At 38.7% G+C, this 21,678-nt stretch overlaps 1 protein-coding gene across 3 annotated transcripts; it reads left to right on the top strand.

Moving 5' to 3' along the window:
- Positions 1 to 1,460: 1,460 nt before the first annotated feature.
- Positions 1,461 to 21,555, top strand: LOC5518211 (KH homology domain-containing protein 4-like). 3 transcript variants are annotated; one of them, XM_048727622.1, is made up of 21 exons: positions 1,461 to 1,528; positions 2,778 to 2,931; positions 3,599 to 3,696; positions 9,811 to 9,844; positions 10,071 to 10,159; positions 11,177 to 11,229; positions 11,762 to 11,934; positions 12,125 to 12,211; positions 12,612 to 12,653; positions 12,897 to 12,979; positions 13,996 to 14,056; positions 14,434 to 14,503; positions 15,417 to 15,448; positions 15,625 to 15,732; positions 16,362 to 16,425; positions 16,766 to 16,963; positions 17,709 to 17,835; positions 18,430 to 18,487; positions 18,867 to 18,944; positions 19,558 to 19,864; positions 20,579 to 21,555. In XM_048727622.1, exons 1-21 carry the CDS (start codon positions 1,515 to 1,517, stop codon positions 20,620 to 20,622), a joined length of 1,974 nt encoding a protein of 657 aa, XP_048583579.1. In that variant the 5' UTR covers positions 1,461 to 1,514; the 3' UTR covers positions 20,623 to 21,555. The 3 variants fall into 3 exon arrangements, with proteins under 3 accessions (XP_048583579.1, XP_048583578.1, XP_048583577.1); XM_048727621.1 differs by having other exon boundaries at positions 19,561 to 21,555; XM_048727620.1 differs by having other exon boundaries at positions 19,558 to 21,555.
- The last annotated feature ends 123 nt before the right edge of the window (positions 21,556 to 21,678 follow it).

The raw sequence follows: 21,678 nt of genomic DNA, 5'->3' as shown, positions 1-21,678 counted from the left end.
GTTCTAAAGGCAGAGACGAATTTGCAATTTTTTCTAATGGGTAATTTTTCTCTTCATCTGTCATATTATTTTCCCTTCCTAGATATGTCTCGAGGTAGGGGGAGGGGCTTTAAAAAATACTAAGACATTTATATCTCCCAAAATACCCGACAATGGATTTCAAACCCCTCAAAATGCCTAGCAAAGAGGAGAAAGGATCAGTAAGGTATTATGGACTTGGCCAAACAACGGAGAACAGAGTGGGCAAAGGGGAGCAAGGGTGAGTAAGGAATATTGACTTGACCGAAAAACTAAGAACGGGTGTGAGCAAGGGTGAGCAAGGAATATGGGCTTGACCGAAAAACGTAGAACAGGGGGAGAGCAAGGGTGAGTAAGGAATATGGACTTGACCGAAAAAGGAGAACGGGAGTGAACAAAGGGGAGAAAGGAATATGGAATTTTGTAACTGGTAAACAGCGAACAGGAGGGAAAAAAATGGACATGGTCGGCAATCGAACCTCGTTCAGATGAAATGCTAAAATGAAAAATATAGCTCATACTTCCAGACATGCGCTGAAACACCGTATGGCAGCATAAAGCTTTACGGCTAAGCTGGAGATTTCGGACACAGCACCGCTATCTAGCGAACTGTACAACACAAAGGAACCTGAGGTACCCGCGCATAAATGGGGAGGCAATAACCAGGATCCCAGCCCTGTCTTAGTGGGTTAAGCCACGCACAGCTCGCTGAGATGTACTCTGAAAAATATCGGGGTCTTTTTCACGCTTGCGTCTATTGGGAATAGGTGAATTTCTATAGTAATGTAGTAATTTTGTCATCACGTGCAGCACATTTCCACCTAGGTCTACATTGCTGTCTTTAACCTTTGTACTTCGTTGTCCGGTCACGCACGTGCTTATGTAGTTTTTTTGTTACCAGATCAACAAAAGCAGGCTACATTTAAAATGAATGCGATCTTAGATGTTTTGTGTAACCTGTCATAAGCTACTCTCCTCGAATTTCTTAGGAGCATTTAAGATTCTAGATTTCATATTTTCATTGCACAGGCATCGCATGTGGGGGTCTAAAACCTAAATATGGCGTACGAAAACCATAACTCATGAGATTTGAAGTGTAGAGTCTCACACGCTTCGATAAAACGGAAATTCCTAGTTCACCTGTTTACTACAAAGTGGTCAAATTTTTTTGACATTTCTTTTTCAGTTTAAAAAAAAATAAAATCCCTACTACTCCTTGCTTGCCTTTGCCCGCCTTTGCTACGTACGGTAATAAAATTACGGTAATAATGGAACTATTTCCGGCTGCACGCAGGCTATGCTCCTGGAAGCCAGACCCTGTTCCTATTCCAGGCAGCATATGACCTCATAAATAATTGGCAACGTTTTCCTGGAACTTAGACCGTGCCCCACCACGAGTTCGTACGTAGTAGAAATGACTTAGTGCCTTGGTATCCCTGTGGTTGACCTGAGGTTTTTCTTTCCCAGAATGCATTTCTTCATCGTTACAAAACAAAATGGCGGATCAGAGGTAAGTCGCTGTAGTGATTCTTTTTATATAAATTATCATGTAATTGGCTAATTTTCCGATCATTATTTTATTCCGCACACGTGTTGATGCTCTAGCTGTCATTGCGACATTAGTTTACAGTAAGGTTTAACGTTAACATATACGTACTAAACGATTCTAGCCGGCCCTGTGTTAAAAGTATTCATGAGAGGGGAGAAAACAAACTGTAAAATTGTTGTGGAATCCAAATCCGGAGAAGATAAATTTTGGACAGCCGTGGATAGTTGTTGATAGCTTATATGTGAAGTAATTAGTGTATATTCACCTTTCCCATAACATATTATACGGTGCCAAGAAAACTCTTCTTTGCATGAGCACTCAACAAGTAGCAATAAGGCAGCAAAAACTGGCTTATCTTGAATTTACCTGATTACAAACTGCCTTATTAGGGAGAGGTGTAGGGGGAGATGCTTCAAAAGGGGGAGGGTGAGATTTGTTTTCTGTGGTAGTAAGAGTCTTTATTTCAGTTTTATTATGGCATTTACCACCAATCAGACTTTGTACTTATACTTTTCCATTAGTCAAAGCCATTGAAACCATAAGCTTGCATATTCTGTTCAAAAAGTTGCCAAACCTTGTTGATTATTTACATTTAACCATACTTCAAGGTGGCATGGTATTGCCTACAAGCTAGCATTTGTTGGTATTTTTGCAATAAAAACAGTTTTTTTCAAATGGCTGCCATCTTGAGCTGGGTTTGAATCCTGATGCTGATGTGAATTTAGTGTATTGTCGCTCAAGGGTTTTCCCAAAAGTAAATGCCACAAAAAATAACTTTGATCAAAACCTTTATTCCAAGGTCAGGCATAAGTTGTATTGCAGTGGCTGTCAGGGGGCTTTCATAAACCTTCAAATCAGGCCCCTACCCTGGGGCCTGAACGCACCCCCCCCCCCCCCCACACACAACGGCCGAAGGCCCACTTTCGATCCTCAATGGACATGCTATTTGTAGACAAAACTATAAAGCATAAGCTAGATTACTCTGGTATGTAGCCAAATCCGACAATAAACGACCCCTGAAGATACTGCAAGGGCGTAAAAAAATTCCTTTTTATTCTTTCAGGGGTCAGATTTTTCTCAGGGAACTCATCCCTCCCCCAGGAAAAATTAGGTCCACTTTTTCGGATTTAGCATCCCCGCTATTAATTTATTTGTTTGTACATTTGTTTTATTTATTAATTTTTTTTTTATTTAAATTATTTTTTTCCAGGAAGAAACAGAGCAAGTGGGATGTCTCATCAGCCGATGTGGCCAACCCAGTTAAAAGTGCTGCAGAAGCTGCAAAAGAGAGGGCAGCAAAACTGAATGCTATGTTAGCTGCCAAAGGCAAATTAGCAAAAGAGACTGGAGCAATCCTTCCACTTGTAAGTTATTTTAATTCTTACCAGTTCTATTGTGGATAATTGACATAACATCGATAATGAGTTTGACTACCATGGAAGATCCCAGATTTCCCATGAAATTTTATGTCAGTTAATTTTTATATTTTTTATTTATATATAATGTTATAACCTTAATGGGTAAATTGCCTTAGCATGGTGCTGATATCACTAGGCGACTTGATTACGAAACAAAAGATATGGGGAACATGCCTTAACAAAATCAAACAAAAAACTGATAATAATTTATAACATAATCATTTAACAAAAAAATACTTGTTTTTTGGAATATTGACAAATACTCAAATTTCCCTATAACAAAAAAAATAGTGTTGATTTGTGACTTGTCGCACAGCCTAAAAGTTGATTCACAAATATTTGCAAATAAAGCAATAAACCACATGGGATTCTGCACATAAATTTCCCTAAGGGTTGCAACAACAATTTTAGTTTAGCTTGGATTTGTTCAAAACAGTTGCCTGTTAGATTTTCCTGATGTGAACAAACTAATGCTTGTAGTTTAATTGTCTTAACCTAAAGCCTCCCTTTTAAAATTATTGTTATAAAGTGCATATGAATTTCTCCCCCCCAAATGCACTTACTCACACACACAATATAATATTGTAACTTTAAGTGTGATTGGTGTTTTTAGGTTAAAACACAGGCATCTGTACCACTAATGGGACATAAACCTGATAAAGATATGGAGCCAATCACTGCTGAAGTAGAAATAAATGATTCTCCTGCAAGGTTAGTAGAGAAAAAAGGTAATTCAAATTGTATACATTACTTTTTATAAGGACGTCCAGCCTGAGATTTCTCCAGATTTATTTAAGAACACACTAAGAACATGCCAGGGCTCAGATAGCAGCAAAATATTGTTTTGTTATTGTGATGCATCCAAAAATGCGGAATCGAATTGTGTTTCAACACTCTCAAATATCATTGCTATTGATCAACCGGAGTGAAGTCAGTTCCTTATTCGCCGTTTCTTTTTCGTCTGTTTCCTTATTCGCTCAGTTCCTTATTCAAATCCGGGGGGGTACTTACATGATACCTTTTAATTCGAGTTGAAACAGTATTTAGGCATAACAGTTTATTCAGAACAAGTCCAACAGCATTACAGTCGGGTAAATTTGGATGCTTTAACGTGCTCGCTGCTAAGCGGAGCTGTAAACATGAGACTCTATCTGCTACAAAAGGTCAAATTACGCTATGCGTGCAATCGCTTTCACAAATGAATCTAGCAAAAGAGAGGAAATCTACCTCTCATCTAATAATGTATTTGTATCTTGGGCTTTCTTTCCAAACGCATTAATATATTTAGAGGAGAAATGTTCACGCTTTACTTGACTACGTACGCGTGTAGAAGGAATTTGACCTTGCTAACAAAACCACAATTTGACAGATAGTGCTTGTTGTCAATTAACACCTTGGCTACTACATAAGGCTCTGACAAAACAAATAGATTAGTGCAGTGACACGAATAGGCAACTGCTCCTTATTCAAGTTAGTTTTCGCGAATAAGGAAATGGAATCTCCCAACGTCCGATTTCGTTTTACGACTTTATCCGAATAAGGAATAGACTATGAAGAGGGTTGTCAGTGTTTGCTCATCATTTCTCAATAAAGGAAAGGAAATTTCATAACGCCCGATTTCGCTTTAACGACTCCTTTCGAAAGAGTTCTCGAAAAAGGAAATGGTATTTCATAACTCCCTATCTCGTTTTAACTACTTATCCGAATAAGGAAGAGACTAAAAAGAGGGTTTTTTATGTTTTCTAAACATTTCTCGAATAAATAAATGGAATCTCCCAACTTCCGATTTCGTTTTACGACTTATCCGAATAAGGAATAGACTAAAGAGAGGGTTCTTTAGTATTTTCTAAACATTTCTCGAAAAAGGAAATGGTATTTCATAACGCCTGATTTCGTTTTAACCTACTTATCCGAATAAGGAATAGACTAAAAAGAGGGTCGTTTGTGTTTTCTAAACATTTCTCGAATAAGGAAATGGTATTTCATAACGCCTGATTTCGTTTTAACTACTTATCCGAATAAGGAATAAACTATGAAGAGGATTGTCAGTGTTTGTTCATCATTTCTCAATAAAGGAAAGGAAATTTCATAACTACCGATTTCGCTTTAACTACTCCTTTCGAAAGAGTTCTCGAAAAAGGAAATTTTATTTCATAACTCCCGATCTAGTTTTAACTACTTATCCGAATAAGGAATAGACTAAAAAGCGGGTTTTTTATATTTTCTAAACATTTCTCGAATAAGGAAATGGTATTTCATAACGCCTGATTTCGTTTTACCTACTTATCCGAATAAGCAATAGACTAAAGAGAGGGTTCTTTAGTATTTTCTTAACATTTCTCGAAAAAGGAAATGGTATTTCATAACGCCTGATTTCGTTTTACCTACTTATCCGAATAAGGAATAGACTAAAGAGAGGGTTCTTTAGTATTTTCTAAACATTTCTCGAATAAGGAAATGGTATTTCATAACGCCTGATTTCGTTTTACCTACTTATCCGAATAAGGAATAGACTAAAAAGCGGGTTTTTTATATTTTCTAAACATTTCTCGAATAAGGAAATGGTATTTCATAACGCCTGATTTCGTTTTACCTACTTATCCGAATAAGCAATAGACTAAAGAGAGGGTTCTTTAGTATTTTCTAAACATTTCTCGAATAAGGAAATGGTATTTCATAACGCCTGATTTCGTTTTACCTACTTATCCGAATAAGCAATAGACTAAAGAGAGGGTTCTTTAGTATTTTCTAAACATTTCTCGAATAAGGAAATGGTATTTCATAACGCCTGATTTCGTTTTACCTACTTATCCGAATAAGGAATAGACTAAAAAGCGGGTTTTTTATATTTTCTAAACATTTCTCGAATAAGGAAATGGTATTTCATAACGCCTGATTTCGTTTTACCTACTTATCCGAATAAGGAATAGACTAAAGAGAGGGTTCTTTAGTATTTTCTAAACCTTTCTTGAAAAAGGAAATGGTATTTCATAACGCCTGATTTCTTTTTAAATATCTATTCGAATAAGGAATCTACTTTAAAGAGGGTTGTTAGTATTTTCTCACAATTTGTTTAGAGGAGTATATTCGCGCTTTACTTGACTACGTACGTATGTCGTGTGAATTTGACCTTGCTAACAAAACCACAATTTGACAGATAGTGCTTGTTGTCAATTAACACCTTGGCTACTACATAAGGCTCTGACAAAACAAATAGATTAGTGCAGTGACACGAATAGGCAACTGCTCCTTATTCAAGTTAGTTTTCGCGAATAAGGAAATGGAATCTCCCAACGTCCGATTTCGTTTTACGACTTTATCCGAATAAGGAATAGACTATGAAGAGGGTTGTCAGTGTTTGTCCTTGCGGCTTGGACATAGGACGCAAAGCGGCAATTTACTTGCTTGTATCGTGTATCATTTGCCAAAGTTCGTTAGAAAGTGCTGATCTTGGGCAACACACTGTACAGTGTTTTTATTGCAATAACATAGAATTAAACAAGACTTCAAATAATGGTCCAAACTCTGTATTTTATTATATTGATAAATACATTTATAGCACACACTAGAGCTGGGCCAGAACCGTAGCATGCCATATAAGATTGCGGATTGCGGGGGGGGGGGGGGGGGGGGGGGGGGGGGGGGGGGGTTGGCACAAAATTGCGGGGTGGGGGGTGCACAATACAAGAAATGTTAGGAAACCCAAACAAGCCGTAACATGGTAAAAAATTTTGAAGGGAACACGGTTAAAGGGACATTATTTGGGGGACAACCATGCCCTTCTAGTCATTTGGTCTTATAATTCGCGTCGTTAAAGCTAATTCCATTTCCTTATTCGAGAAATTGGTTCGATTCCTATAATTCGTAAAAACGAAATCGGTCGTTATAAAATACCATCTCCTTATTCAAAAGATGTTGAAAAAAAAAACACGCTAACAATCTTCTTTTTACTCCATTCCTTTTTCGGTAAAAAAAGTAGTAAAAACGAAAACAGTTTTTAGTCTATTCCTTATTGGGATAGGTAGTTGTTGCGTCAGGTTCCCGTGAGGATTTCGCCACAAACGGTATAACAATCCAACGATGTGTAAAGATATATTTATTCGATCTAGAATGAATGAAAGTTATTTGATTTACATTGATTGCATGGAATCAAAGCTTATTTACAGTTATTCAAACTCACAAATTAACTTACTTCAATGGCGTATCCGATCGTGTTTTCTGATTCTCAAAGTCCTGGTTAGCTGTAGGTTTTGTAATCGTACTGGTTAGCTGTATTTCAGAGTTCCGATCTCGGTTACTGTTGATCTGACTGATTTACAATGGATTATAATCACGTGGTTGAAATCGATATTAACGAAACTGTCACTTGTCACTTATGTAATAGATTTATGCCGAAACAGTAGTTAAAACGAAATCAGGCGTTATGAAATACCATTTCCTTATTCGAGAAATGTTTAGAAAGTACTAAAGAACCCTCTCTTTAGTCTATTCCTCATTCGGATAAGTCGTAAAACGAAATCGGACGTTGGGAGATTCCATTTATTTATTCGAGTAATGTTTAGAAAACATTAACGACCCTCTTTTTAGTCTATTCCTTAATCGGATAAGTAGTTAAAACGAAATCAGGCGTTATAAAATACAATTTCCTTATTCGAGAAATGTTTAGAAAGTACTAAAGAACCCTCTTTTTAGTCTATTCCTTATTCGGATAAGTAGTTAAAACTAGATCGGGAGTTATGGAATACCATTTCGTTTTTCGAGAACTCTTTCGAAAGGAGTAGTTAAAGCGAAATCGGAAGTTATGAAATTTCCTTTCCTTTATTGAGAAATGATGAGCAAACACTGACAATCCTCTTCATAGTTTATTCCTTATTCGGATAAGTAGTTAAAACGAAATCAGGCGTTATGAAATACCATTTCCTTATTCGAGAAATGTTTAGAAAACACAAACGACCCTCTTTTTAGTTTATTCCTTATTCGGATAAGTAGTTAAAACGAGATAGGGAGTTATGAAATACCATTTCCTTTTTCGGGAACTCTTTAGAAAGGAGTCGTAAAAGCGAATCAGGCGTTATGAAATACCATTTCCTTATTCGAGAAATGTTTAGAAAGTACTAAAGAACCCTCTCTTTAGTCTATTCCTTATTCGGATAAGTCGTAAAACGAAATCGAAAGTTGGGAGATTCCATTTATTTATTCGAGAAATGTTTAGAAAACATAAAAAACCCTCTTTTTAGTCTATTCCTTATTCGGATAAGTAGTTAAAACGAGATAGGGAGTTATGGAATACCATTTCCTTTTTCGAGAACTCTTTCGAAAGGAGTCGTTAAAGCGAAATCGGGCGTTATGATATTTCCTTTCCTTTATTGAGAAATGATGAGCAAACACTGACAACCCTATTCATAGTCTATTCCTTATTCGGATAAAGTCGTAAAACGAAATCGGACGTTGGGAGATTCCATTTCCTTATTCGCGAAAACTAACTTGAATAAGGAGCAGTTGCCTATTCGTGTCACTGCACTAATCTATTTGTTTTGTCAGAGCCTTATGTAGTAGCCAAGGTGTTAATTGACAACAAGCACTATCTGTCAAATTGTGGTTTTGTTAGCAAGGTCAAATTCACACGACATACGTACGTAGTCAAGTAAAGCGCGAATATACTCCTCTAAACAAATTGTGAGAAAATACTAACAACCCTCTTTAAAGTAGATTCCTTATTCGAATAGATATTTAAAAAGAAATCAGGCGTTATGAAATACCATTTCCTTTTTCGAGAAATATTTAGAAAATACTAAAGAACCCTCTCTTTAGTCTATTGCTTATTCAGATAAGTAGTTAAAAAGAAATCAGGCGTTATGAAATACCATTTCCTTTTTCGAGAAATGTTTAGAAAATACTAAAGAACCCTCTCTTTAGTCTATTGCTTATTCGGATAAGTAGGTAAAACGAAATCAGGCGTTATGAAATACCATTTCCTTATTCGAGAAATGTTTAGAAAACACAAACGACCCTCTTTTTAGTCTATTCCTTATTCGGATAAGTAGTTTAAACGAAATCAGGCGTTATGAAATACCATTTCCTTATTCGAGAAATGTTTAGAAAGTACTAAAGAACCCTCTCTTTAGTCTATTGCTTATTCGGATAAGTAGGTAAAACGAAATCAGGCGTTATGAAATACCATTTCCTTATTCGAGAAATGTTTAGAAAATATAAAAAACCCGCTTTTTAGTCTATTCCTTATTCGGATAAGTAGTTAAAACTAGATCGGGAGTTATGGAATACCATTTTCTTTTTCGAGAACTCTTTCGAAAGGAGTAGTTAAAGCGAAATCGGTAGTTATGAAATTTCCTCTAAATATATTAATGCGTTTGGAAAGAAAGCCCAAGATATAAATACATTTATCAGATGAGAGGTAGATTTCCTCTCTTTTGCTAGATTCATTTGTGAAAGCGATTGCACGCATAGCGTAATTTGACCTTTTGTAGCAGATAGAGTCTCATGTTCACAGCTCCGCTTAGCAGCGAGCACGTTAAAGCATCCAAATTTACCCGACGGAAAATGCTCTTGGACTTGTTCTGAATAAACTGTTATGCCTAAATACTGTTTCAACTCGAATTAAAAGGTATCATGTAAGTACCCCCCCGGATTTGAATAAGGAACTGAGCGAATAAGGAAACAGACGAAAAAGGAACTGCGAATAAGGAACTAACTTCACTCTGGTCTATTGATCACTTGATAATTCTCTTCTAACTTCATAAATATTTTTATATACACTGGAATTTAAGTACACCCTTTTCAATTAACTTCTCCTTGCTCTCTTTGTAGAGTCATTCTGTGTCGGGGAACAACACAAGATGAGGTATTGTATTATACAAACACCACATTGTCTATTTGGCAACCACTGCCTTTAAGCCTCTTTTTCTTTTTGGCTTCACTTTCTAACTTTACAAAAATAAGTTTTGAAAAATAAATTTCAAGTAAGAATGTGATTATTCCAATGAATAAGGTCTAACAACACTGCAGTCTAACTTCTATTTTCTTAAGCCTTTACCATAAATTAATAATGTATCCATCCCCTAATTCAGATCAGTAAATACAGTGGTGCTGCAGTGTCCACTAAAGGCTGCTATATGGATGCAGAGGAAAAGGCTCATGCCTTAAGAGAGGATTCAGGGTAAGTTTGGCCCTCAGTAGGGGCAGAGAAGATGTTAGTGTAGGGGTTGATGGTGAGAAATCAGACTAAGTACAGTGTACAGTACCGGCCAAGAAAGGGCATAGTCTAGGGGTGGATAGATACTCAGGGTAAGTTTGATGTAAAGTAGAAGCAGAGAAAGTGTTAGTGTAGGGGTTGATAGGGAAAATTCAGACTAAGTACTGTGTACAGTACCGGCCAAGAAAGGGCATAGTCTAGGGGTGGATAGATACTCAGGGTAAGTTTGGCGTAAAGTAGAAGCAGAGAAGGTGTTAGTGTAGGGGTTGATGGTTAGAATTCAGACTAAGTACAGTGTACCGTAGGGGCTAAGAAAGGTGTAGTCTAAGGGCGGATAGAGACTCAGGGAAAGTTTGGCATGAAGTAGAAGCAGAGAAGGTGGTTTGTAGGGGTAAGTAGAGTGGGTTCAGCGTAAGTTTGGTGTACAGTAAGGGCTGTGAAGGCGGAATTTAGAGGGATAGAAAGGATTCAGGCTAAGTATAGTGTACAGTAGAGGCAGAGAAGGAGGTAGTGTATGTGTGGATAGAGAGGATTCACGCTACACAAGTACAGTGTACAGAAGGAGCTGGGAAGTTGGTAATATAGGTGTGGATAGAGAGTATTCAGGCTACATATAAGTACAGTGTACAGTAGGAGCAGAGAATTTGGTAATGCAGGTGTGGATTATAGAGTTTTCAGGCTACGTAAGTACAGTGTACAGTAGGAGGAGAGAAACTGGTAATGTACAGTAGGTGTGGATAGAGAGTATTCAGGCTACGTAAGTACATTGTACAGTAGGAGCAGAGAAGCTGTTAATGTAGGTGTGGATAGGATTCAGGCTAGGTGCAGTGTACAGCAGGAGCAGAGAAGGGGTATTGTAGGGGTGAAAATAGAGGATTTAGTAAGTTTGGTGTACTGTTAGGGGAGACAGTGGATACCAGAAAGTGCAACTGTCAGTATGTGGTTGTTACTTCACTGCGCCATTTCATTTGTTTATGACAGGAAAAGGCCTCTGTATTTGTTTGTGCAAGGTCCATCCCAAGCCAAGGTGGATTGTGAGTATGACTGCTCTCTAATTTTTAGACATCTAAATCTTATAATGCCCTATAGTTCGTAACGATTCTCATGTTTGGAATCCTGGGTGGCATACTTGGCAGAGTATGTCTTTCTAGTGACTGTGCCTCACACCACTGGGTTCCAGGCTTGAAATCCCAGGTCCAACATGAGTTAGGTTTGCTTGTTTTTGCCTTGACTCTGAGGGTTTTTTTTTTAGTTATCCTTTTTTCTACCATCGGCAGAAAACCGCAATTTCATTTCATTAATACTGTAGCAGTGGTCTAGCGTGCCTCTAATGCCCCTGACTTGACCATATGCCTTTTAATTCAGCATTCCATCTCCTATAAAAGGTTCCCAAAACCTTTTATAAAACCTTTTTACACAAAGAATTGCCCTGTTTCTGAAACTATTTCTATTGGTAATACATACCCTAATATTGTATTTATCTTAAAGACCAAAAGCTATTTTCTGTAAATGTGGTTATAATAAGTAAATCAAGTTTTTCGATTATTGTTTATGTTCTTTTTTCAGTGGCGATCAAAAGAATCCATGAGATCATTGGTGGAGCTGATATCCATGGCAAACTGCACTCTAACCAGGGAATAACACCCTATCCGAACATGGTATCTGTGACAACTGCACCCAGCTCAACCCCAAGCAGTCTGCTTATTGGCCAGTCATCTGCGGACCCTTTACCAACTGGGGTATGAGAAAGTAATTTCTTTGTTTATCTAGAAGATAAGATAAGTGTTCATTGACCTTTAAAGTCAATTTCAGAAGTTATTTCTGTTAGTATCAGTAGATTGTTATCATGCAAGAATATTATATATATTTGATACTGCAGTAAGTTTATATGGTGCAAAGTGTTTACTGGTCATATCTTAATTTTTGTAGATGCATTATGTCCAAGACAAGCTCTTCGTTGGTCTGACTTATGCCCCAGCAGAGTTTAATCTGAAGGACAAACTTCTTGGACCTGGGGTACATTATTCTTATTTGTATTTATTAAACATTGATTGCTGCCTGGTCTATACTGGCTATGTGAACTCATATTCTTTTTGTGTTCATTCAAGGTCCACAATGTGATCATAGCAGAAATAAACAGAAATAACTTTGAAGGGCTTGAGTTACAAGCTAACCTTAAAAAGTAGAACTTCATAAGGAGAAAAAAAAAGGATAATAGAAGATTTTAAATCATAAGCAATTGCAACAGAAAAATTCAGATGTTATTTCTGATACATGTGTACTATTTTATCTCATTTTGATTTTGGATTCATAAGTGTACTTATTATAAGTGTACTTTGCATCATAAGTGTACTTATATCACTGCAGTATTTTTGTTGGGGCCCAGCTTTACATTCTCAATTTATTTTGTTTGCAGGGATCATATTTTCAGCACATTACAACAGAGACTGGTGCAAAGGTAAGGACTACAAAACCATAAGTCCATTTCTGAATTATTCACCATGCTAATGGTGCCAATCCTAGTGAACATAATTTTTATTTTCTGAACTGTCAGACATAATTAACATAATTAAAAATGGAACAAACAAAATGGCTGGACTCTACTTCACAATGAAGGCTTGGGCCAGAGGAAGCCTTACAGTAACAAATATTAATTTATGCTACCAGGATTAATAATAACCTCAGTCCACCTTGTTCCTAGGTTCAACTGAGAGGCAAAGGCTCTGGATATCTAGAGCCAACCTCAGGCAAGGAGGCATTTGAAGCCCTCAATGTTTATATAAGGTAAGCCCAAAACTTCTGGCAAGGAGGCATTTGAAGCCCTCAATGTCTATATAAGGTAAACCCAACACCTGAGGCAAGGAGGCACTTGAAGCCCTCAATGTTTATATAAGGTAAACCCAACACCTCAGGCAAAGAGACATTTGAAGCCCTCAATGTTTATATAAGGTAAACCCAACACCTCAGGCAAAGAGGCATTTGAAGCCCTCAATGTTTATATAAGGTAAGCCCAACACCTCAGGCAAAGAGGCATTTGAAGCCCTCAATGTTTATATAAGGTATAAACCCAACACCTCAGGCAAGGAGGCATTTGAAGCCCTCAATGTTTATATAAGGTATAAACCCAACACCTGAGGCAAGGAGGCACTTGAGGCCCTTAATGTCTATATAAGGTAAACCCAACACCTCAGGCAAGGAGGCATTTGAAGCCCTCAATGTCTATATAAGGTAAACCCAACACCTCGGGCGAGGAGGCATTTAAAGCCCTCAATGTCTATATAAGGTATAAACCCAACACCTGAGGCAAGGAGGCATTTGAAGCCCTTAATGTCTATATAAGGTATAAACCCAACACCTCATGCAAGGAGGCATTTGAAGCCCTCAATGTCTATATAAGGTAAACCCAACACCTCAGGCAAGGAGGCATTTGAAGCCCTCAATGTCTACATAAGGTAAACCCAACACCTCAGGGAAGGAGGCATTTGAGGTCCTCAATGTCTATATAAGGTATAAACCCAACACCTCAGGCAAAGAGGCATTTGAGAGGTCCTCAATGTCTATATAAGGTAAGCCCAACACCTTAGACAAAGAGGCATTTGAGGCTCTCAATGTAAATGCTTCTATCTGACTTAGTTAAATTTAAGGTGTCAAAGAGTTCCTAACTACAGTACAGTACAGCACCCATGTAAAAAGGTATGAAAAGGCAGCAAATGTTAGGTTAATTGAACGAAATAGGCTAAGTGATCTATGATTACATGTATTTTCAGTTGTTTCACACATTTTTTTCCATTGGTCTTTAGCCACAATAAAATGGAAGGGCTTGCTGCAGCAAAAAAGCTTGTTGAGAACCTTATCCAAACTGTAAGTGTCACTACAATGCATTAGAAACTCTATTATGCCTAGTGCACACTAGCAACATAACAACATAACGACACGGGTACACGCACTATGTTTAGCCCGCAATAACGACACGTTATTGCGTCATTGTGTTATTGACATAACACAATAATATTGTGTTATATTGTATTGTATTATTATATAATATTGACATAACACAATAATATGTCGTTATGTCCATGTCGTTATGTCGAAGATAAGAGTGTGCACGCCCATGTCGTTATGTCAATATGTCGCTAGTGTGCACTAGGCATTACACATTACAAATATTACAAGCATTTAGGTCCATAATGCTAAAAAAATATTGAATTGAGGAAGGTTTTTTTAATGTTCTTGTTCAGGTCCATACTGAATACCAAAACTTTGAAATGATGAAGAGAAGTCAGCCGATGGGATATGGGCCGCATGGAGGTGGGTGACTTAATCCTCTCTTTACATGACAGTAATTCAATAAATTGCACAAAGAGCAGAGAAATATTATTTTATACTTGTCTGGAACTTGTATGAACTTGTTTTGGACCTATATGGAGGTACAGTAAGCATTCACACAAAAAATGTATTAAGCTATCCCTCATGACATAACATTTAATTACTTTACATGATTTTGGCAGTTTTTGAGATTGCTGAAATATCACTAAAATCATTCTTCAACATGCAGGTTTCTTCACAGGTTTCTTTATAGGTATTTAGTAACACCTGGCTACTCCCTGTTCTCTTGCGTCACTAGGGAGTATTCCATTATAGGTTAGGGTTTTGGTAGGTTTAATTTTTTTTGCAATAGTCTTAGTAACATTTGTCTCATGTGCTGACAGACACTTTAATTCAGTTTTGCAAAAGTATGAATTAAACAGTCATTATTATTGTTATGGTAGAAATGTTTGAAAAGTTTATCAACAAGCTGGTTGGAACTGTACTTAGATGGTAACCTCAGTAAGGTTTTCAAAAACCTTTTCTATAATCTATCAAAGTTTGTATGGAAGGCTGTATGGTGGCTTGTGTCAAAGAATGCACGGCTATTGATATTGCCTTCCTAGAGAAAATGGTACAGTCCAGATGTTAGACATTTTAACTATCTTTTAATGTCTTGTTCTAGATAATGTGTACAGCGCAATATCTTACCTTTAGCTTCTGAAAAATGAGTTTGGATGAAGAAAACTGATAACAATATTTTTACCATGTTAAATGGAATGTTTGCGACCTGTAATTCTCAAAACTTGTTTGCAAATATAAAGAGACGTTTTTTTAAATTAGGCACCAAACATTTGCCGTAAACCTTGGATTTCAATTGTGATAATTTGAAAATCATCTTCAATTTTTTTTTCAGGGTATCCTCCAATTCCACCTCATGGCTTCCAGGTAAAGGTCTTAGACAACACATACAGTACTGTATCATAACAACTTAGAAGTGTTATGGTTGTAAATTGACACCAACATAATGTAGAATCTATAACTTATGCAAGCAAGCAAGTAGAAACAACTGACTCTAAGTTTCTAAATTCAGCCACGCTCTAAGTTCAGTGTTTTTTCCTCAGCCACCTCCACATGGTTATGTTCCACCGCCGGGAGGACCACATCCACCAGCCATGTACCCACCTATACCACCCATGGCTTCCTACTACAACCAGCCATTACCTGGACAGGTGAGGGAGAAGCAAAGGCTGAAGAAATTCTGAGGAATCTATACCTAAATATTTATGTATGGCTCTCTTGGTCATCTGCTTGGATATGAGAATAATTGAGTTTCAAATCTAGGCATGTTCTATAGGAAACTCCATGCACAAACTAGGCGCACGACTTATGGTGCTCTTTTGTATAATCAAAAGTTTTAAAAAGTGCTAATCCTTCAATCTTGCTAAACTCAACCCCTACTGTCTACTACCATTTCCCTGGTAGAGCTTGTAGTAAAACTCCGTGGCAAGATCAAACATTTCTAATAGGGTTACCTTTCGATCTTGCTAAACCCCCACCCCTACTGGCTACTGCTATTTCCCTGGTAGAGCTGATGGCTGAGCTCTGTGACACAATCAAACATTTACCTTGTTACCTCTCCATCCTGCTAGACCCCATCCCTTCTGTCTGTGCTTTTTACCAGCCGTATTAAGGTTTGTTAAAAATAAAACATTTGACCACCATTCACCACCTTGCCAACTCATCCTGTCACTCCTCCAAGGTGTGCCATCTTTCCATGTTATCCACCAATCATCCTAGACTTGTCCCATCTCCGTTGCTATTCAGCTAGTAATAATGTGTATAAACTATTACCCACCAGCCCCCGCCTGGACACCCAGTCTCTCATCCTGTACCGCCCCCAGGATGTCCCCCCCAAACTCAGGGTGAGTACTCAGTGCCTTCTGACTTTTGCTTACTTCACAGCTCAACCAAATTGGGCTGTTTATTATTAAGCCCCATGTAAAACATAACAGCACTACCCATTACTACTACCGTGGTATTGTCTTTAATTCTCTCTATATTTGTTTAATAAGTTCGAACACTATTGTCAAATGAAATGAGGGAAGACCCAAATACTATGTTTTCTTTGCCATGATATATTGTTTTAAGAGCCAGTGTGCGTGGCCTTGAGTTGGTTGGAATCACAGGAGACACCGCAACTCTCATCCAGATAAAAAAAACTTTATCAGCATTGAATAAAATGTGTGTTTTCTGTCATTCTAGGTGGTGTGACCTTTGGTAATGACCCAGCCCTCAGTGGAGGGCAGCCGGCCCCTCCTGGTGGACCCCTCCCACCAGGTGGACCCCTCGGTCCCGGGGGAGCCCTCCCTCCAGTGTCTGGCCCGCCTGTCTTGCCCTCACCAAACACTACATCATACCCTTACCCTGACTTGCCTCCACCTCACGCTGAGCCTTCTAGTGGTAAGAAATAATCTCTGCAAAATAGGAAAATAGCAATTTTACCAAGAAAAGTAGGGCAGGAGTAGTCAAAGTGGTTAGCTTTGGGCATGATCTGGTGGTCTTAATCTAAGACTGCAAATCCATCTTCTGCGAGTTTTTCTTGCCCCCACTACAGCAGGCTATTCTGAGCACCGATTGACCTGTCCAGCCATCAGTGTGCCTGAATAGGGTCTAGTCTCCACCTTATTCATGTTTATAATGGGGAAAACGTTTGATTATTAGGGTTGTATAAACAGTCAAACAGACATAAAAACCAGCTGTTGATACTGTGTGGTTTTAAAGAAAGTTGACAGTGTTCACATAAGCGAACAGATCTACTGTCCAATATTTGTTTTTAATTTCTTGCCATTTGACTTACAAGAGTTGATTGTACAGGGAACGCGGAGACCATTTTAAAGTGGTAGGCCTAAAACTTTGGTCAAGACAAACAATTATATATCTGGAGCTCTAAAAAAAATCTGGAGCCCTGAAAAAAAATCAACCCAAGCCAAAAAGTGGTAGGCCTATAGCACTACCAGCCCCTCCCTGTCCGCGGTCCAGTTTGTATTCATCTAAGTAAACCATTCCACCAATCGACCTCTCTTGTGAGTGTTTAACTGAAATGTGACTGTATTCTCTGTAAACGGCTGGCTTTACTAACCGACAGCCTTCTCTTTTCCTGAGGTTGTCATTATAAGGGAATTGACTTTGTACTCTTACACCACAGGTGGCCCATACCCTCAATGGACAGGTCCTCCAGGTGCGCAAAGACCCCCGGGTTCAGAAAAGCCTCAACTGGGGCGGGAAGAGGGCTATCCGGGCTTTGAGGAGCTACCAGATGAAGACATCCATAGGTAAGACCTCATTACTTGCTTTCTATGCGAGACGTGCCTGAAGAAGTTTACAGAAGTTTTGCTCCTTACATTTCAAATTACGTCTACTGTGATTTTGAAATTGTTTTACCTGCACTTAGGAATACCCATTCACAAATTGCATCAAAACTCCTGTCAATGCACAGGCAGGGGTAACATTGTCTAGAAAAAACTTCAATTCTTACACTGTTGTGGTCAGCCTCACCCTAATAACCCGATATCAGATAACTCTTTACCAGAACCTGGTGTTTAAAAATCGAGAATCAGATGATGGAAGGCAGAAGGCCCTTTAGTAGTTGAAGAGTGTAGAGAGTTTAACAACGGCAATGAATTAGACAATGCAAAGAGCCAGGCATGAAATACACTATCTGTTACATTTCGGCCGTGTTTTTCTTATCTACGGCGTGGAGACCAGAACTAGACTAAGTTTTTAGGTCTATTGAGGACAAGTACGACCGAACTGTCAACCACTGTCTTGGTTTGTTAAGGCAGAAAGGAAGTCTAAAGCAGTTTTAGTCGCGTTCTTCTTGCCGTTTCCGTCATCGTTGCTTAAATTCTCATTAATTTACATTGTAGACACCACGAGGCACCCCCACCTCCACAGGAGTTTGGTAGGCGCAGGTTCAAGGAAAAGGTACGTAACTTTTTCTCTTTCAAATTGTTTTTTAAGGGCTAAAGGCAAGTAATGATTTGCCAAATGGAAGTTTTACTATAATAAATAATACCATTTTCCCCATCCAATTTAAGGGAATGATGCTGTTATAGCGCCTTTTCCATTTGTTCAGTTGCAAAATTATTGGTTAATAATAAAGTTATTGATTGGGGACTGTATGTCATGTTTATCGGGCGTGTAGCTCCCCTAACTGGGTCATTTTTTTCACATTTTGTCAAATGTACTTTTTCCATATGATGTGCGCACCTACCCATCCCCTCGTTTCAGTAAACCCCTGTCGCCCGACTGTTATATTTTGCCACTCTTCCATGCATGCGTTGAGACTCTCAATGTCATTTAGGTTGTCTCTGGAAGTGGCGAGAGTCGTGCAGAAAGAAGAAGTGAACGACGAAAACCAGTCAGATACCCATTAAACCAGGTGCTACGCCCTTCACATTATTCAATATTATACCACGCCATGGCCACACCCTTTTGCTAACATTGAGAGGGAGATGGGTATCAGCTGCCCCAGTAGGTTAATATGTTTTAAAGGACAAACGTAAGACAATGACCGAGGCCTGCTCCCTCACCCTGGTACATTAATCTAAGTCTGGCCATGCAGACTCCATATTTCCTACATAAAAAGCTTTTGTAAAAATATATATTAATGGCAGTTAACGCCGTTTGGTGGTGATTCATTCAATGTTTGCCATACAAGTAAAATAGTCACTCATACGCTGTAATAGTCAACTGGGAAGCCACACCTATAGTTAACTTACAGCTCCAGTATTTTAAACTCTCCATATTAACGAGAGTCCGTACAGGGTGTGCCTTTTCCATCGTTACTTTTTATGCTAGTCTTATCGGGGATTATGTTTGTAATAACGGTGTGGACGACATTGATCTTAGGTCTTTTTGCCAGTGTACTCACTGTAAACTACTTTTTGTCTTCACAGACCTCCTTCCTTGCACCTCCAAAGAGAGGAAAGCTTTATGTTTGTTTTCTAACTCTTTTTTTATTTTGTTTGCCTGCTGATACTCGTTTATTCTAGCAGTCCTCCAGGCACCCAGCAGAACTCCCACCAGGGCCCCATAGACAGCCCACCCCCTCCACCAGGCATCCCGCCCCTGCTCCACCACCCCACATCCTGCTCTCCAAAGAGACAGAGAAATCAGAGCAAGCGATGCCACCACCGGAGATGCCAGCGTCAAAGAAGGATGTGACAAAGAGTAGAGGGGTTCCATTCAAAGAGCCTATGGCTAAGCCGATAAGTTTTAAGCCCGCCAAGCCTGTGGCTTTTGTCAGCAAGAGCTCTCTGTCGACGCTGAGCAGTATGGAGAAAGACAAAGCCGTCACAGGTATGATCATAGTATTACATGAACCTTCTCCACCCCCCACCCCTCCTCAAGTGCGGGAATTTTAGTTGTTCCACAAGCTGCTTCTCAGCATTCTCACACTACCTTGCTCAAATCTACATATTAAATTTCGGTTCTTTTTTTTTTTTTTTTTTTTTGGGGGGGGGGGGGGGGGTCCTAGTTATTCTAGTTAATCAAACAAGGTCACATAGTTGATTACATAGTTTTCTCATATTTTCAGTGCTTTCAGATAGACTCACCCAACTTAAGGTTTTCTTACTGTAATGAGATCACATTCAAATGGCTTTCTTACCTGACAGGAAGATGTTGCCTATCAATTAGATATAGTCAAGTAACTAGGAAAACACTGTTCACAAGGTTTCGAACCTTATTGTAATGCTATTACTCAGGCTGTTATGTCATTTATCAACATTTTAAGATGACGATTTCATTCTTGCTAACTTTGCTCATTTTTTTCTTTTTCATGTTGCTGTGGTGATCTGTATGGAATCTTGCGATGGTGGTAATTCACTACTCTATTAATAAATGCACTATATTATCTGTTATCTTGCATTTCATCCCCCTTGATGGCGACGTCGTGCTGTTGCTGTGGTTGATGAACGCTACTGATGATGATGACGACGATGATGACGAACGTCGGCTTCAACGTGTCTTTTATTTTCGAAACGTGTGTATACATTTTATTTCCCAAAATAGGTAAAAAGCAGTGTCGCGTCACCTCTGGGAAAAATCCTACTTAAAAAGAAGACTGACGAACCAGCTGCGAAGAAGCCAAAATCCTCGGCGCTTTCGTCCCTTGTGGCGTACGATGGAGACTCTTCAGACGAAGAGGAGGAAGAACCATCGGCAGACAGTAAACATGATAGCCATTCCTCGAACGGCGCCTCTAAGCAAAGACTCCCTTTCTGGGCAGTCAGGAAATGATTGTGTTGACAGAGTTATCAGGTGCCTCGCTAGGGTTGGGCACAGAGGGCGCACTCATAGCCCCACCCCTCCCCCCTTACCATAAACAATTTTATGATTTACATATTCAACCCCCACCCCATCCAGCAAATCCTGGAACACGCCCTGTGTATCACAGGCTAGGGTTAGGGGGCTAAGGATGGGTGCGACAGGTTCCCACTCTCCTCCAAAGATCCCCTTAAAACCCTTATCAGCCACACTCTGTTATTGTTTGTATTCAATATTGAAAGACAAATAATGTGATATCTCGCAACAGCCATCCCAAACTTTTATACTTTGTTTACCTCAAATTTGCCAATGAAAATGGATCCTTTTTCACACTTTTTATTTCGCTACGATGACAAAATGGCGGCCATCTTAATGAAAACATGAACACTGAATGAATACATCACTTCCACATCAAGCTGTATCCATAATCCACTCGGTCCCTCATTCCTATATAGGCTTTAAAGAACGCCACTTTTTGCTATTCTGTTAAAACCTTGTTTTTCAACCTCCTAGTTTTTATCTAGGTAAGGTATGTATGGTGTGTTCTTGTTATGATTGTAGACTATCTACAGGTAAAAAAACAATAGAACTCTATCTTTTATAAGAAAAAAAAATGTATCAAAAAACACTTCAACTCTGGGAGAATGATAATCACGCCATCCACTAGATTCTCTGGAAAATTGTACAGTAAAAGTAACTTAATAAAGTGGTTTCTGTTTCGACACAGTTTGCATCCTTTTTTCGCCGGGACCCTACCCCACCCCAACCAATTTTATAGCAGGCCACATAAGATTTTGGGGGAGGGTACGTTTCTGTAAATCGATTAGATAGTGGTTTTCAAAATC

Source organism: Nematostella vectensis, chromosome 5, assembly GCF_932526225.1.
Source record: "Nematostella vectensis chromosome 5, jaNemVect1.1, whole genome shotgun sequence".
NCBI classification, from domain to species: domain Eukaryota; kingdom Metazoa; phylum Cnidaria; class Anthozoa; order Actiniaria; family Edwardsiidae; genus Nematostella; species Nematostella vectensis.
Note: the sequence above shows the minus strand (reverse complement) of the source record. Positions and strands in the feature narration are given on the sequence as shown.

Excerpts from the sequence above, each read along its gene's own strand:
- LOC5518211 (XM_048727620.1), top strand. Across the intron at positions 9,845-10,070 it reads GGGGAACAACACAAGATGAG|ATCAGTAAATACAGTGGTGC; the intron begins GTATTGTATTAT and ends CCCCTAATTCAG. Across the intron at positions 14,504-15,416 it reads GGGATATGGGCCGCATGGAG|GGTATCCTCCAATTCCACCT; the intron begins GTGGGTGACTTA and ends TTTTTTTTTCAG.